This window comes from Cervus canadensis, chromosome 8 (genome assembly GCF_019320065.1).
Source record: "Cervus canadensis isolate Bull #8, Minnesota chromosome 8, ASM1932006v1, whole genome shotgun sequence".
Classification (NCBI taxonomy): Eukaryota; Metazoa; Chordata; class Mammalia; order Artiodactyla; family Cervidae; genus Cervus; species Cervus canadensis.
Window position 1 is genome coordinate 83,220,881 of NC_057393.1, and position 18,580 is coordinate 83,239,460.

The window sequence follows — 18,580 nt, forward strand, 5'->3', positions numbered from 1 at the left end:
GAGATTTTTAAAAGTACATAAGTGCACTTTAGCAAATCATGCCCATTTCATCTTATTAATACAATCTAACTAGGTACATAAAGATCAACCAACTACTAATAGAACCTATTTTCTTTTTGTGATTGGAAAAGGACAAAGAACGAAGCTTTTGAATAAAATGCAATCGAAGTGAATCTTGGAAGCTAAATAATTCCAAGTAAAGTTTCAGATTGATTTCCAGAAATTTAAAAGAAATAAAGGAAAGATTGCTACAATTCTTCGGAAATGGGATTTTGTAGCCCAAATACTAGGGAAAAGGCATGTCATTAGTAACTACACTAATAGAAAACATGCTTAGCTCATATTAAAGACATCTATGTAGTACATCCTACCTTTTCAAGCTTTCAGGGAAAATTCTCCCAGAACCAATCAATAGGTCTCTTTCTTCTGTCATGTATTTGTCTAGTAGGTGTAGTTTTTAACTTCCTTTACTTTCATATTCTAAGATGCAGGACCATCAATCATTTTGCAAATTTAGGTTATGAGGAATATATATGGTACTAAACAAATACATTCAATATAGTCATTTTCAAAGTGTCAAAGTTCTTTTGTAGTTACTAGCTGTTAGTTTTATTTGATGTAATATATAATAAATATTTTTTTGAAAGTGAGTTTAACAAATCACATAAAACTCTCTGAGCATCAGTTTCCTTACAGCAAAATTTCTTCTAAAAAACTTCTTTGCCTGGTGAGGGGGGCAGGGGTGGCGGGGGGAGGACTGAGGAACCGCCAGTTTCATTTGCATTGAATTACCAAAGATGTAAGCAAACAACCGATAATACTTGGCCCCAGGGGTGAACTGTCATACAAAGCAGCAATTCGATTCTGTGCTTCATTCCCACCTGACCCACATTCTTTCCCCAGGCAGGAATTATAAGTGAGTTTTTAAAAAAAGTGTTCAGTATAATGTCACTAAAGGGCCAATTAAAGTAGTGCAACAAAAACGTGGCAGACACAGAAATACAGAACAGACTTTTGAACTCTGTGGGAGAAGGTGAGGGTGGGATATTTCAAAAGAACAGCATGTATACTATCTATGGTGAAACAGATCACCAGCCCAGGTGGGATGCATGAGACAAGTGCTCGGACCTGGTGCACTGGGAAGACCCAGAGGGATCGGGTGGAGAGGGAGGTGGGAGGGGGGATCAGGATGGGGAATACGGGTAAATCTATGGATGATTCATATCAATGTATGACAAAACCCACTGAAATGTTATGAAGTAATTAGCCTCCAACTAATAAAAAAAAATAAAAATAAAAAAACAAAAACGTGGTAGAATACCAAAACAAGAAGGCTAAGTCTTTTCTGTTTTTCCAGCCTCTCCCACCTCTCAAGCTTTCTTGTTTAGTATGAATCAGAGTAAATGAAGCTTGGAAGTCATTACATTGTGAAAGATGCACAGTAAACATGAAAAGATTATGTCCAAGTTCAGTGGATGTTAGCTGTAAATTTCAAAACCAAATCAGTCCTCCAAGTACCTTGGAACAAATGGGAAAATCTCAGATGACTGCACACCACAGATACTCAGAACAAGTTTTGCTAGAAGCACAGCTACTAAAAATGGAGCTGGGTTGACATTCTCAAAGAAAGGAGACAGAGAATATTAACAACAACAACAAAACCTCCAGAAAACAAATACAGAAGAATAATTTCAGTTGAGAAATTAGAAGGAATCTGCTTCTTCTACTACTTTTGGGAAATTAGAAGGAATCTGTTTCTTCTACTCCTTCACTTCTTCTCTTTACATGTATTTTAAAAACTCATTTATTTACTTATTTATTTGGCTGTCACTAAATGGAAACAATGACAGACTTTATTTTTTCAGGCTCCAAAATCAATGCAGATGGTGACAGCAGCCATGAAATTAAAAGAAGCTTGATCCTTTTGAAGAAAAGCTATGACAAACCTAGATAGCATATTAAAAAGCAGAGACATTACTTTGACATTACAAAGGCCCCTCTAGTCAAAGCTATGGTTTTTCCAGTAGTCATGTATGGATGTGAGAGCTAGACCATAAAGAAGGTTGTGTGCTGAAGAATCGATTCTTTTGAACTGTGGTGTTGGAGAAGACTCTTGAGAGTCCCTTGGACTGCAAGGAGATCCAACCAGTCAATCCTTCAGGAAATCAACCCTGAATATTCATTGGAAGGACTGATGCTGAAGCTAAAGCTCTAATACCTTGGCCACATGATGCAAAGAACTGACTCATTGAAAAAGACCCTGATGCTGAGAGAGATTGGGGGCAGGAGAAGAAGGGGATGACAGAGGATGAGATGATTGGATGGCATCACCAACTCGATGGACCTGAGTTTGAGCAAGCTCTGGGAGTTGGTAATGGACAGGGAAGGCTGGTATGCTGCAGTCCACGGGGTCGCAAAGACTCAGACACAGCTGAGCCATTGAACTGAACTAATTCGGCTGCATTGGGTCTCAGTTGCAGCATGTGGGATCTATTTCCCTGACCAGGGATTGAACCCAGGCTCCCTGAATTGAGAGCTCAGAGCTTAGCCCTTGGACCACCAGGGAGATCCCCATTTTGCTTTTAAATAAACACATAATATGACATGCCCTGTGCCTCCACCATCTTTAATCCCTTTTTCACTCCAAGTTCTTCCTCATAGCCCCTTCGAAACAAATCAAGAGAGGATCATTTCAAGAAAGACCAAAAAAGCCATTCTTGGCTTTTGGATTTTTAGAATAGGCTTCGAAAAGTCATAGCAGAGATAACAGTATTTAGAGAAAGGCCTTCTGATATGAATAGCTCTACTTTTGAATATTAAAAGAGCAAGGACCTGATGTGCTGGATGAAGGTTTCAGAGCCTAGAGGAGGAGAGAATTAGAGGAATTCAGCATTCTCTACCTGCTTGCCCAGATGGAGACCAGACAGATCCCACAGTCAAGACAGCTTGTGGCTTACTTACCAGATTAGACGCAGGAGAATGGCCAGTTTCTAGAATCTCCCACACCCAAACCCTTGTGCAGCACAGATTCAGGAGAACAGATCTGGCACCAAGCCAAGACTAGGCTGCCAGGCAACATTCCCCCCTCTCTCTGCCTAAAGACTAAAGTCCTCAAGTTGCCGAAGACAGTATTCCTAGGTTTCCAACCTCCAAATGAGGCCTGAGTGGAGGTGAAAGAACAGCAAGGACCTTGAGGACTCAAAAGAGGTGAGGAAGAAAGATCCAGTGTGTGGTCCAAAGATCAGTCAGGAAAACGTGCATCCCCAAATGAGGCAGGAGACAGACGGACCCCAAATGAGGCAGGAGACAGACGGACCCCAAGCTGAGTAGCTGGAGTTTATCCCCCATGGACAGATACTCCAAGATGAGGACAACAGCAGGAGGATATTTGGAGGTGCTAAGCCCTGTCCAGATAAAAGATAGAGACTACAGCTTCCTCACTCTCAAAGTCAAGGAGAGCTTCCCAACTATACATGCACAGAAGGGCTCCTTGGAGATCAAAAAGGAAGGGCTATCACCACATAGTCAGTGATGTTAACCTACCCACTAGGATCCATCTTGGCTGAGAGATGAGCACACAGACACATGGGAGGATCCTGAGAAATACTACAGATGGACCCAGAGCTAGGCAAAGTAAGAGGACAGTCTAGAGGAAACCCAGAAGAAATGCTCCATAAAAGTGATTCAAACTACCCAGAGGGCGCGAGTCTCTCTCTGAATCTGTCCTGTGAGTATATTCACATGTACCTTTTTTCTCCTAATAAACACTTTGTTTCACTACTTTCTGTCTGTTTGTGAGAATTCATTTCAACAAAGCTGATGGGTCAGGGACCCTGTCACACTGGTCACTGGTTTGGTGGCTAGAATTCAGTGCTCTCACCACCGAGACCTGACGTTAATCTCTGGCTGGGAAACCAAAATACTGCTTCAAGCAGCTGCAGGCAAAGGCCACTCAAAATCAGTAAGATGTCAGAAGAGGTAAATGCAGACAATTAATAAAGAATCTTCTTTGACCAACCTGACTCAAGCGCCTCCGAATCCTCTTTCTGACCTGGCTTCTGACCATAGACTTTGACCTTGTTTTGCTTAGTCCAGTTTTAGCAAGACTCCTGCTTAGGTCAGCTTGGTGGAAATCCCCCACTCATGATATCCGATCACATTCCTCATACCCCACCTTTGACATCCTATCACTCTGATCTGCCATTAGCAACAATCCTACAAATTTTGTTTTACCAGAATCCCCTTTTCCCTTGATGTTTCCTCTTAGTAATTTTCCACCCACTGACCCCTAACACTGGTCCTGTCTACAAATCCCCACTTGTCCTTCTTGTATTGGGATTGCCAAAAATTCATTTGGGTTTTTCCATAATATCTCACGGGAAAACCCGAATTTTTTGGCCAACCCAGTGTATGACTACTGAGGTTTCTCTTCCCCTATTGTAATAGTTCTGGAATAAAATTTGTCTTTCTTCCTTTAACTTCTGTCTGGCTCTGGTTTTCTTTGATGTAATTCAGTTCCTGACAGCACACTCAAATGAGAATGTCCAAGGACCCAATGTTTCCTCCCCAATCAGGTGAGTGTCCCAAAGATACATAGCCCTGGGAGTAAGAAGGGGGTAAACTTTGAATTTGAACTGAATTCAAATATTTATCCTGCGCTCAAATGTTTCAGGCCCTGTTCTGGGAACTAATGATACATCGTTGAATAATATGGATAAACAATCTATTTTTATAGGTAATTATGTTTAGATGAGGACTAAGGTAGTAAGCAAAACAAACATAATAGTATGTTAGATGATATTTAAATACTATCAGAAAAAAATCAAGTAGGAAAGGGGACAGGAGAGAAAGCAGAATTTTAAATAGGCTGCAATTTTAAGGAGGCAGAGAAAGACGGCTTTCAGAAGATGACCTTTGAAATCAAAACACATAGGTGAGAATAAAGAGAAAACTGCGATTTCAATTGAGTTTGCAGTGAAAAGCCTAGGAGTGGGTTGTCACTAACAAGCTGCGTTCTGGCTGCAAGGCCCATTGGGTTTAAACAGGAAATTAAGTCCAATGAGAACTAATGAAGAACAGTACATGTTGGCACATTTTAAAATTTGTGGTCTGTGAAATTTACTCACTACACATAAAAACAGTATATAAATATTTCTTTCTTCACAATCACAGGGCCTCATACTTATGGGGAAAAAATCCAGCTGCATTTGTAACACTATTTTTCATTTAGGTAAATATTTATAGACACTGTATTTTGTGTGTGGGCTTGTGTCTATATGCACTGTATAAATATGGGTCTGAATATTCTGGATCCATCTAAGCATTAATTTCTGAAAGTCATTTAAATTTATACACATATATGAACACTGAGAATATCATTTTTAATCTTGTATCTGGCCCAATATGCCTGAGAGATACCAGTTACACCTCAACTTGACATCACGATAGTGGTTTTACAGCAGCAGGGTAAGACTGTGGTGCAGGAGGGAGGGAATTTAGCACAAGTCGTAAATACTTCTCAAATAATTCTAATATACTTTTTCATAACTCAGCACTATCTCTTACTTCCCAGTGATATATAAAGCAACCAGTTTCTGACCTACTACATTTGGGGTTGACTTAACAGCAGATAAGTGCTAACAAAAAGTGTGAATGACAGGCATTGGTATTCAGATAAGAACTGCATTTTCATTTTTTAGATTTAAAAAAATTCTCACTACTCAGGGATATAAGATATTGTGAACCACAATATCTGGGAATGTGTTCCTTTTCAGCTGTATTTTACTTTATTCCTTCAGCAATTGGACTCTGCTCATCAAACTCTGCAGTGGGTCAAGAGTTTGATTTTATAACAAATGTGGGAAGATTTACAAAATTAAGAATAGACAATAATGTGCTGTACTATTCAGCCGCCTGCTGGTTTGCTTAGAGAGGAGGGTGAGGAGAAAGAGGGAGAAGGAAAACAGAACCACAATGAATCACATATTCTATAAACGTCCTCACAGATTTTCAGAGAGATGATCTGTATTATCAGGGAAAAAAACTAACACTCAGGTTGCCTATTTTAAAAAATGGAATGAAGCACATCATTCTAACTACAGTTTGGATCTACATTGTTCTTAAATCTGAAATGGATCTCCTGTAGGCAGTGTATAGTTAGGTCTGTTTTTTTATCCATCCAACTGCTCTATACGGTTTGAATGGTGAATTTAATCCGTTTACATTTAGAGTGATTACTGACATGCAAAGGCATACTAACACCATTTTATTAATTGCTCTCTGGTTACTTTTTATTTCCATTGTTTCTTTTTCCCTCTGTCTATGTCTATATCCATAAATTATTTTCCATGTTGATATGCTTTGTTTTCTCTTTCTTGGTTTTGTTGAGTCCATTCTAGGTTTTTCTTTTGTGGTAACCTTGCAAATTACATAAAATATCATACAGATAAAACAGTCCATTTTAGGCTTAGCAACTCACCTTTGCAAACCTAGAAAGGATCCAACTTTTTCTCCTCTCTTTTATATTACTGATGATACAATTTACTTCTTTTTATGTCCTGCATTCATTAATAATTTATATTTATAGCACTTATAATTCTTTTTATGGGCTTCCCCTGTAGCTCAGTCGGTAAAGAATCTGACTGCAATGCAGGAGACGTGGGTTTGATCCCTGGGTCAGGAAGATCCCCTGGAGAAGGAAATGGCAACCCATTCCAATATTCTGGCCTGGAGAATCCCATGGACAGAGAAGCCTGGCAGGCTACAGTCTATGGGGCCACAAGAGACATACAAGACTGAGAGACTAAGCACACATAATTCTTTTACTATTTTCTTCCTTTAACTTTTGTACTACAGTGAAGGGACTGATATACCACCCTAATACTTCTCTGCGTCAGACTGTCTTTGTTTCTCTAAGAGCAGTGTACTGTGTATTTTTGTTATGTTGTCTTGTTCCTGATCAGCATCTTTTCATTTCACCTTGAAGAATTCCTTTCAACATTTCCTGCAAGTCTCTTGGCGGTGAACTCCCTCAGCTTTTGTCTGGGAAAGCCTTTATGTCTCCTTGATATCTGTAAGGCAACTTTGTTGCATAAAGTATTCTTGGCTGGCAATTTTTATCTCTCAACACTTTGAAGGTGTCATTTCATCCTCTCCTGCCCCATAGAGTTTCTGTTGAGAAATCAACTAATAGCTTAATGAGATCACTTTGTAGGTTACTTTCTTTCCCCCTAGTTTATGTAGGATGATTTCTTTCTCATTGATTTTAGAGTTTCACTGTAGCGCATCTTGGGGAGGTCTTTTTACTTGAGATAAAAGGGCATTCTTTTAGCTTTATGGACTTGTATGTCTAAGTCTTTCCCCAAGCCTGAGATACTCTCAAATATAGTTTCTTTAAATGAATTCCCTGTCTCCTTCTCCCTCTCCTATCCTGAAACCCAATTATTCAGATATTTGTGTTTCTGGTAGAATATGATAGTTTTTATAGGCCTTCATCACTCTTTTAATCTGAAGTTTCCCCTCCTCTGGTGACTGGATCATTTCTTTATTCTTATCCTCCAGGTCATTTACTCTTTCTTCTACTTGGTCTGCTCTGCTACAGATGCTATCTGTTACATTCTTCACTTGATGCATTGAATACTTTAGTTACAGTCTTTCTGTTTGTTTCCTTTTATACAATAGGCCCCCTACATACAAATGAGTTCTATTATGAGTGAGTTTGTAAGTCCAAAAAAGCCCAGGCATCTAACTAACACAATTGATATATGGTACTGTACTGTAATAGGTTTATAATATTTTCACACAAATAATACATGAAAAACAAACACAAAAAATAAAGAAAAGATTTTTAATCTTATAGTACAGTACTTTGAGGGCTTCCCAGGTGGTGCTAGTGGTAAAGAACCTGCCTACCAATGCAGGAGACATGAAACACAGGTTTGACCCCTGGGTCAGGAAGATCCCCTAGAGAAGTGCATGGCAGCCCACTCCAGTATTGTTGCCTGGAGAATCCCATGGACAGAGGAGCCCGGCAGACCACGGCTCACAGAGTCATAAAGAGTTGGACACGACTGAAGCGACTTAGCAATCAAGCATGCATAGTACGTTGAAAAGTATAGTAGAACAACAGTGGGCATACAGGGGCTGGCATCGAGTGAACAGGCAAGAATTACGGACTAGAGGAGGGAGAAGGGGTAGGAGACAGTAGAGCTGAAGGACTGTTAGCAACAGGAGCCAGGGGGAGGGCATGCTGCAATTTCACTAATGCCTGACATTTGATGGCGCAGGCCCTGGCTCCTTGTTGGAACTCGATGCACATCTGCATCTTTGAAAGTTTGCAACTTGAAGGTTTATATGCAGGACTTACTGTATATGGTTTTGGTCTCAAAAGTTAGTCCTACACTTTATACAACTTTGTACAATGTGTTTTTAATACCATTTTTTAAATGGAGGAATTGAGTAAAAATGTTTGTTGGCCTAAAGGATCTGCTATAATTTGCATAGCAAGCATGCTATTTCTACTTTAATTTTATCTGGGGTGACTGAAGAAAATTATGGAATAGCTATGTATACTTTGGGTTTCCCTTGTGGCTCAGCTGGTAAAGAATCCACCTGCAATGCAGGAGACCTAGCTTCAATTCCTGGGTTGCGAAGATCCCCTGGAGAAGGGAAAGGCTACCCGCTTCAGTATTCTGGCCCAGAGAAGTCCATGGACTGTATAGTCTATGGGGCTGCAAAGAGTCAGACATGACTGAGTGACTTGCACTCACTCACTCACGTGTATGTTATTTCAAGCTCCATGATAGTACTTGGCAAACTTCCAGGCATGCTATTTACAACATACAGGCCCCAAAAGAGTGCTTTGAATACTTAACAAAAAAGTAACAAAATGAAACAGCCATAATTCATTAAGCACTTAACTTATTTAATCCCTAAAACTTCCCTTATTAATACCTGTGAGTGGGTAAGAAAGCTGAAGTTTTAAGAAGTTAAAACAAGGTCACAGAGGTTGCAATACAGTAGGCAAAATAACTCCCAGAGCATCCCATGGCTCAGTTTTCTCATCTTAAAGTGGGAGTGGTAACACTGACTTCATAACTCCTCCTAAAATAGATTTTCTTTGTGAAAATAAATAAAACGATGTATTTTCTGGTGAAAAGTGGGAAACCACATGCAATAAGGATGTGGACATGTGCTCACACACACACACACACACACACACACACACAAGGAAAATAACCTACTCATAACACACTACCAGATATTTTGTGAGCCTATTTCTCCTTAGGGCACTGTGATGGAAACTCTCAACCCACCACCATAAACTTGATGTGGCCCCTATATTAATGCAGCATGTTTAAATTCTGAATCTGAATTTTATAGCTTATGTGTAAGCAAGGAATCTAGGATTCCACTGAGAGTTATGTAGGTGCAGTAACACTGAAGTAATGCATGGACCATTTAACATTGCTTAGACATTCAACTTACTTCTTTGGCAGCTTCATTTTTTTCACCTTTTCTTCAGCATGTTCATCTGATATACCCACATGACATCCTAAAGCCAACAACGTCCTGGAAAACAAAACCAAACATAAGTTGCAATAATCCCTTCCCTATGTCCACAATAATCCAATATAATAGCAGCTGGGAATGAGGTACAACAGTCCACCTTAAATGCAGAGAGGTCTTTTGCTTTGGAGCAAAAGGAAAGCTTACTTACTTGAAATTATTTACTACTGAGTAATGAGTAGGACATTTGAAAATTGAACGTTTCAAACACAAAAAGGAAAATATTGAAAAGTCTCTTTCCAATCCTGACTCTCCGACTTCTGTTCCTTTCCCTAAAGGAACTGGTTGTTACTAATTCTTGGATGCCCTGCTAGAATCTATGCATATTCTAATGCAGATTTGTGTGTGTGTGTTTGATGCATGTTGTGGCTTTCCTTCTACTCAATGATTAGCTGCAAGAGACAGTTTTCCACAATTTGCTATCTTGACTTCACAATAAAACTTTGATACATGATATGACTTTGATTCACTATCCTTCATATATAGCTGGTTTATTTTTCAAGAGTTCTGAAGTGTTCCACTCACTGGATATGTCACAGTGTTTAATCCAATTTTCTGCTCACAATTTTTGTAATTACAAACAATGCTGCAATGAATAACCTCATACATTGAACATACGTGCTGTAACCTACAGAATGGAGTACAGAATGAAGCAGGCCAAAGGATAATAGAGTTTTGCCAAGAGAATGCACTGTTCATAGCAAACACCCTCTTCCAACAACACAAGAGAAGACTCTACACATGGACATCACCAGATGGTCAATATCAAAATCAGACTGATTATATTCTTTGCAGACAAACATAAAGAAGCTCTATACAGTCAGCAAAACCAAGAATGGGAGCTGACTGTGGCTCAGATCATGAACTCCTTATTGGAAAATTCAGACTTAACAAAGTAAGGAAAACCACTAGACCATTCAGGTATGACCTAAATCAAATCCCTTACGATTATACAGTGGAAGTGAGAAATAGATTCAAGGGATTAGATCTGATAGACAGAGTACCTGAAGAACTATGGAAGGAGACTCATGCACACTGTACAGGAGGGAGGGATCAAGAACATTCCCAAGAAAAAGAAACGCAAAAAAGCAAAATGGCTGTCTGAGGAGGCCTTACAAATAGCTGTGAAAAGAAAAGAAGAGAAGCAAAAGGCAAAGGAGAAAAGGAAAGACATACCCATTTGAAATGCAGAGTTCCAAAAAGAGCAAGGAGGAAGAGCAAGGAAGAAAGTCTTCCTCAGTAATCAATGCAAAGAAATGGAAACAATAGAATGGGAAAGACTAGAGATCTCTTCAAGAAAATTAAAGATACCAAGGGACCATTTCATGCAAAGATAGGCACAATAAGGACAGATATGGTATGCACCTAACAGAAGCAGAAGATATGGCAAGAAGAGGTGGCAAGAATACACAGAAGAAGTGTACAAAAAAGATCTTCATGACCCAGACAATCATGATGGTATGATCACGCACCTAGAGCCAGCCATCCTGGAATGCGAAGTCAAGCGGGCCTTAGGAAGCATCACTATGAACAAAGCTAGTGGAGGTGATAGAATTCCAGTTCAGCTATTTCCAATCCTAAAAGATGACGCAGTGAAAGTGATGCACTCAATATGACAACAAATTTGGAAGACTGAGCAGTGGCCACAGGACTGGAAAAGGTCAGTTTTCATTCCAATCTCAAAGAAAGTTAATGCCAAAGAATGCTCAAACTACTGGACAATTATACTCATTTCACATGCTAGTAAAGTAATGGTCAAAATTCTGAAAGCCAGGCTTCAGCAGTACATGAACCTTATACTTCCAGATGTTCAAGATGGATTTAGAAAAGGCAGAGGAACCAGAGATCAAATTGCCAACATTCATTTGATCAATGTAAAAGCAACAGAGTTCCAGAAAAACATCTATTTCTGCTTTATTGACTACGCCAAAGCCTTTGATTGTGTGGATCACAACAAACTGTGGGAAATTCTTCAAGAGATGGGAATACCAGACCACCTGACCTGCCTCTTGAGAAATCTGTATGCAGGTCAGGAAGAAAGTTAGAACTGGACATGGAACAACAGACGTTCCAAATCGGGAAAGGAGTACGTCAAGGCTGTATATTGTCACCCTGTTTATTTAACTTATATGCAGAGTACATCATGAGAAACACTGGGCTGGAGGAAGCACAAGCTGGAATCAAGATTGTTGGGAGAAATATCAATAACCTCAGATACGTAGATGACACCACGCTTATGGCAGAAAGGGAAGAAGAACTAAAGAGCCTCTTCATGAAAGTGAAAGAGGAGAGTGAAAAAGTTGGCTTAAAACTCAATATTCAGAAAACTGAGATTGTGGCATCTGGTCCTATCACTTCATGGCAAACAGATAGGGAAACAATGGAAACAGTGACAGACTTTAATTTTTCGGTCTCCAAAATCACTCCAGATGGTGACTGCAGTCATGAAATTAGAAAATGCTTGCTCCTTGGCAGAAAACTTATGAAGAACCTAGACAGCATATTAAAAAGTAGTGACATTAGTTTGCCAACAAAGGTCCATCTAACTAGTCAAAGCTATGGTTTTTCCAGTAGTCGTGTATGGATGTGAGAATTGGACTATAAAGAAAAATGAGTGCCAAAGAATTGATGCTTTTGAACTGTGGTGTTGGAGAAGACTCTTGAGAGTCCCTTGAACTGCAAGGAGATCAAACCAGTTCATCCTAAAGGAAATCAGTCCTGAATATTCACTGGAAGGACTGATGCTGAAGCTGAAACTCCAATACTTTGGCCACCTGATGCGAAGAACTGACTCATTTGAAAAGACCCTGATACTGGGAAAGATTGAAGGCAGGAGGAGAAGGGGACGACAGAGGATGAGATCATTGGACGGCACCACCTACTCAACGGAAACGAGTCTGAGTAAACTCCAGGAGTTGGTGATGGACAGGGAGACCTGGCATGCTGCAGTCCATGGGGTCACAAAGAGCTGGACATGACTGAGACACTAAACTGAACTGAAATGTAACCTTCATCTGTAGGATAAATTCCTAGACACGCAATTACTGTATCACAGGGGATACACATTTCAGCGTTTGACAAGTATTGCCAAAATGTCTTTAAAGCTGGTGATCATTTTATTCCCATAAGCAAAGGATGACACTGCCTATTTCCCATGCCTGTTCCAACAGAGTTGTCCATTAATATCCTAATGAGATCTCATTTATAGTTTTAATTTGCATTGTTCTTAATATAATTGCATTTGAGCATCTTTTTTCTGCTTCACTGATATCTGTACTTCCCTTTGAGAGGGTAACAGACAGGAAGGCCAGGGGTCTGAAAAGGGAGGAAATAGGCTGCAAGTGTCTGACATTTTCAGGAGGAAACAAACTAGAGACATTTTTCCTTCTCTATACAAATTTAAAAGGTTTCTCTTAAAATACTGTGTTGCCACGACACCTGGTTTCACCTGAAGGTAACTATTCTCAAACCTTGAGTTAACCAATACATTTTTCTTATGGAAATGTTTGCCTTAAGCTATGTTAATGTGCTATGCATTTATCCCAGATTCTGTCTTCAAGTCAGTTCTGCCAAAGGCTTAGAACCTACTTGACAAACCAGTATGTTATACTCGGATATTGTTCCCCTAATCTATGTAAACGAAACTATTTGTATGGTAATCTGCCCTTCTACAAGATTCAAGTCAATCGTTTTATGGCCTGGGATGAATCATCTGGTGCCAAGATTATCACAAAATGCAATTTATGGATGAGGGGCCTGGTGCCATTCTGAGTTTTAAGACATTCTTTTCTTTTCATTAACAGACTGTGAGTGACTATATAACATCCAACTAAAGACTAGCAGGGGGGAACTCTTTCTGCCCCCTTCTGATGCCTATGTCAGAAGCTTTCTCTATCTCCTTTATACTTTAATAAAACTTTATTACGCAAAAGCTCTGAGCGATCCAGCCTCGTCTCCTCCAGAGGCCAAGAATCCCGCGTCTTATCGTGCAGCAACAACTTTTCACTTCTTTCTATGAAAATATTCCTTGTTCACTTTTCTGTTAGATTTGGGCTTTACTGTTGCAGTTTATAATCTCTTCAAGTACACAAGATATAAGTTACAAATATTTTCTCCAGTTTGTGATTTGTCTTTTTACTTTCTTTATGGTGTTCTATGTAGAGTTTTCAATTTGTTGCGATTTCATTTTGCTTTTACACAATTGAATCTTTCTGTTTTTTTATAAAAATGGCTTCTGGGTTTTATATAATACTTAGAGATTGGGCTTCCCTGGTAGCTCAGTTAGTAAAGTAACCACCTGCAATGCAAGAATCTGCCTGCAATGCAGGAGACCTGGGTTCGATTCCTGGGTCAGAAATATCTCCTGGAGAAGGAAGTGGCAACCCACTCCAGTATTCTTGCCTGGGAAATCTCATAGACAGAGAAGCCTGGCAGGCTATAATCCATTAGTTAACAAAGAGTCCAACACGACTGAGCTACTGAATCACCACCATAAAGAAATTTCCCATTTGTTAAATTGTTTCAAGGAAATATCTATGCTTTTTAAACAAGCATCAGGGAAGCCATATGTATTAAGATTAAGCGTTTAACTTTATTTCCCTGATGGATACTCAGTTATCCATAAAATATTTACTGAATAATATGTTTAAAAAATTTATTGGAGTATAGCTGTTTTACGTGTTAGCTCCTGCCATACAGCAAAATGAATCAGCTATATGTATATGCATAACCCCTCTTTATTGGATTTCCTTCTCATTTTGGCCACTATGGAGAATAGTATGGAGGTTTCTTTAAAAAAGTAAAATAGAACTTCCATATGACCCAGCAATCCCACTCCTAAGCATATACCCAGAGAAAACCTTACTTCCAAAAGATACATGCACCCCAAAGTTCACTGTAGCACTATTTACAATAGCCAGGACATCAAAGCAACCTAAAGGTCCATCAACAGAGGAAGGGATAAAGAAGATACGATACATACAGGGAAATTACTCAGCCATAAAAAAGGAATGAAATTGTGCCATTTGCAGAGACACGGATGGACTGTCATACACAGTGACATAAGTCAGAAAGAGAAAAACAAATATATTAATGCATATATATGGAATCTAGAAAAATGGTACAGATGAACAATTCATTTTTACCACTGATTTGAAATGCTACTTTTCTGATATACTTAAGTCCCCTTATGTTTTTAAATCGTTTTCTGGACTTTCCAGTCTAGAAAAATCTCCTTTTTACATAATACACTGGGATTCCAATTTGCCAATAACAGTTTTTCCATTGTTTAGACACTCCCTATTGTTTTTTAACTCCCGTTAATGAATGACCTTTTGTTGATTTTCCCAAGAAAGATCATCATCATTCACATTTAGAGTTCAACTTTAAAAGTCCCCAGACTTAGGCAGAACAACATCCTTTAGTATTCCTGATAATGAGTGGTTCCACCTACTTCAATAGAATAAGATGCAATGGCATAAACTTTTTGGATGACAATTTCTAACGTCTGGTCAGTTCCAAAAGAAAGGTCAAGTATCTAAAATCCATTTACACTTACCCTCCTTAACATTTAAAAAAGTGACAATCTGGAGATAGATATAGATACACACATTTAAACATCCTGTTATTGTTAAATTTTAGATTATATACGACAAAAGTGAGACTGACCATTAAACTGCAAGAGCAGGAACTAACTGAAGCTGTGCAGTTAGTTAAAACATGTGCCAAACAAGGGGCTTCCCTGGTGGCTCAGTGGTAAAGAATCTGCCTGCTAATGCAGGAGACACGGGTTTAATCCCTGGGCTGTATGTATTCTTATTATGTAGTTGTAAGAGTTACCTATATATTCTGTGTACAAGTTCTTTATTGGCACATCTATGATTTACCACAAATCCTACGAATGTAAACTTACATGATTTATAAATATTTTCTCCCACTCTGTACCCTATGTCTTCATTTTCTACATGGTTTCTTTTGTAGTACAAAAGATTCTACTTTCAATGAGATCCAAAGTATTGATTTTGTTTTGTTTTACAGATATTTCTGATACTATAGCTAAGCACTTTATGTCTAATCCAAGGAGATTTTTGAATGAGAACAATGAATATTTTAAGAAATCTATTTAATACTATTAACCACATCAAGTTCTTTGAATAAAAACTCTTTTGTCTTTACATTATCTTTTTTAAAAATTGGGGTATAGTCGCTCTACAATGCTGTGTTAGTTTCTGCTGTGCCACACACTGAATCAGCTCTATGTATACATATTTTCCCTCCCTCTTGGGTCTCCCTCCCACATAACCCCCATTCATTCGATCCATCTGGGTCACCACAGAGCATTAAACTTAAAAGTTTTTGCACAGCAAAGAAAACCATAAATGAGTTGAAAAGACAACCCTCAGAATGGGAGCAAATATTTGCAAATGAAGCAGCTAACAAGGGATCAGTCTTTAAAATGCACAAACAGCTCATGAAGTTCAATATCAAAGAAACAAACAACCCAGTCAAAAAAATGGGTGGAAGACCTAAATAGACATTTCTCCAAGGAAGACATATAGATGGTCTTTATGTAATCTTTATTAAGACAATTTTATTTGACTTAACACTGTTCAATTCACACATTTTAAATGGTTTTATGGCCTGCAGAAGATTGGGAGAGAGCAGTGTGGGCCATGAAGCTTGTGCAGAGGTTAACAGACAAGAACAGAGTAGGGGAAGTGGAAAAGACATGCTAGGGGTCAGCTCCCATCTGATTCCTCTGTGTCCCACAGTAACTTACATATGCATTCAGTACATCTTGACTATAAGATTAAGTGGCAATAATTGGTTCATGTGGCATTTTATTACTTCAACTATAAGGCCACCGACAAGAAGAGACAGACTGACACAAAGCCACAGAGAGAAGAGAAGGCACCCCGTTTCTCTGATAAGCATTTGGTATATAAAAGCCTGCCTAGAGACTGAGTTTTATTGCTTATTTGTTGCTTCATTCATTTGACAAGCATTACTAAGCTCTGTGTAAAGTTCAAATGATGGTGACTAAAATCAAGTGAGATGTCTGCCCTCAAGAAACTTAGGTCTGGGACTTCCCTGATTATCCAGTGGTTAAAAATCTGCCTTGCAATGCAAGGGGACATGGGTTTGAGCCCTGATGAGGGAACTAAGATTCCACATGCCTCAAAGCAAGTAAGCCCTTATGCTGTAACTACAGAGCCCTCACACCACAATGAAAGATCTGCAGGAGGCAACCAAGATTGTGGATGCTGCAACTACTAAGACCCGACTCAGCCAATTAAATAAATGAATGAATAAAAAAATTTAAGAAACAAATAAACTTACATAATAGGTCTGGTGGAGTACGGCAGCCATCCTGTAATTATACATAGAAAGATTCTATGCTGAGAGATACAAAAGGGCTGAGTGCCTATCAAAGGGGGCTTTATTGAGTCAAGCCGCTCAGCAAATGCTGCCTGAAGTGACCCGAGATCGAAAGGATAAGAATAGGGCCTGGAGGAGAGCATTACAGAAAGTGGACACAAAGGGGAAAGGGACATGCAAACAGGCAAAACAAAGGCTAGTGTGATGTCAAGCAAGGGAAAATAAAAGCAGCCTCCTGTAAGATGATGCTGGCTAGAAGGGAAGGACCTTGAAGGACCATTAAGCAAGTTAGGGTATTGCCTTTATCTCAAGAGCAATGAGAAGGAACTCAAATAGGGAGAATGGTATAACCTAAATATTTGGAAAAAGCTCAGCAGGCTACAGAAGGCAGAATGGGTAACAGAAGAGCTAGGTTAATATTTCAACTGTAACTGTCAGGATAGTTTTATAGCTTCAGGTGGGGCATAGAGGTGGCTTAGGCTAAAGACATGGAAGCAACCTAAATGTCCATTAACAGATGAATGGATAGAGAAGATGTGAGATATATATATGTATGTGCACTGGAACAATTACTCAGCAATAAAAAAAGGATGAAATAAGCTATTTGCAGCACCACAGATGGACCTAGAGATTATCATACTAAGTGAAATAAGTCAGAAAGAGAAGACAACTACCTTATAATATCACTGATATGTGGAATCTAAAATATGACACAGAGAAACAGACCCACAGACATGGAAAACAAACTTATGGTTAGCAAAAGGGAAAGGGGGGGAGGGATAAATTAGGAGGTTGGGATTCATGTATCACACTAATACATACAAAACAGATAACCAATAAGGACCTACTGTATAGCACAGGGAACTATACTTAATATTTTACAGCAACCTATAAGCGAAAAAAATCTGAAAAAGACTGTGTGTGTGTGTGTGTGTGTGTGTGTGTGTGTGTGTGTGTGTGTGTGTGTGTGTGTGTGTGTGTGTGTGTGTGTGTGTGTGTGTGTGTGTAGATAACTGAATCACTGTGCTGTACTATACTTAATATTTTACAGCAACCTATAAGCGAAAAAAATCTGAAAAAGACTGTGTGTGTGTGTGTGTGTGTGTGTGTGTGTGTGTGTGTGTGTGTGTGTGTGTGTGTGTGTGTAGATAACTGAATCACTGTGCTGTACTCCTGAAACTAATACAACATTGTACATCAGTTATACCTCAATTTAAAAAAAGGCAGCTTAGGCTAGGGTAGTACAGTGCTGCTTTGAAAGAGGATGTCAGAATTTCTGCAGTGCTATACAGCGTACAGATGACCATTCAAATCTGGAAGTTAGCTATCTTTGTCAACAATTTACATGACAAAAATCACATAAGTGCAACAACAAAAAATCATATTCACATGAAACCACCACAAATCCAAAATAAGGAATATTCTGAAATAATCGTTCGCTTATTTGTTACTTGGCACACCTCAGGATTTAGTGAGTAAAGTTGCTAATCTCCCCTATAGTATATATAAAAAAGAAAAAACACCTAAACTTTATAGAGTGCTTCTTCTGTTAGACATGATGGTGCTAGAGGCTTTATCAGCTGTGTGTCATTTAATCTTTACTACAATTTCACTAAGTAGATATACTATGATCCTC

The 18,580-nt window shown here is 39.0% G+C and overlaps 1 protein-coding gene across 1 annotated transcript in view; it reads right to left on the reverse strand.

Moving 5' to 3' along the window:
* RYR2 (ryanodine receptor 2) overlaps window positions 1–18,580 on the reverse strand; it is a 595,071-nt gene that overhangs the window by 333,407 nt on the left and 243,084 nt on the right. The window contains exon 25 of the mRNA XM_043477303.1: window positions 9,487–9,570. Within this exon, the coding sequence (XP_043333238.1) occupies window positions 9,487–9,570 (84 nt within the window). The remainder of the gene's footprint in view (window positions 1–9,486; window positions 9,571–18,580) is intronic.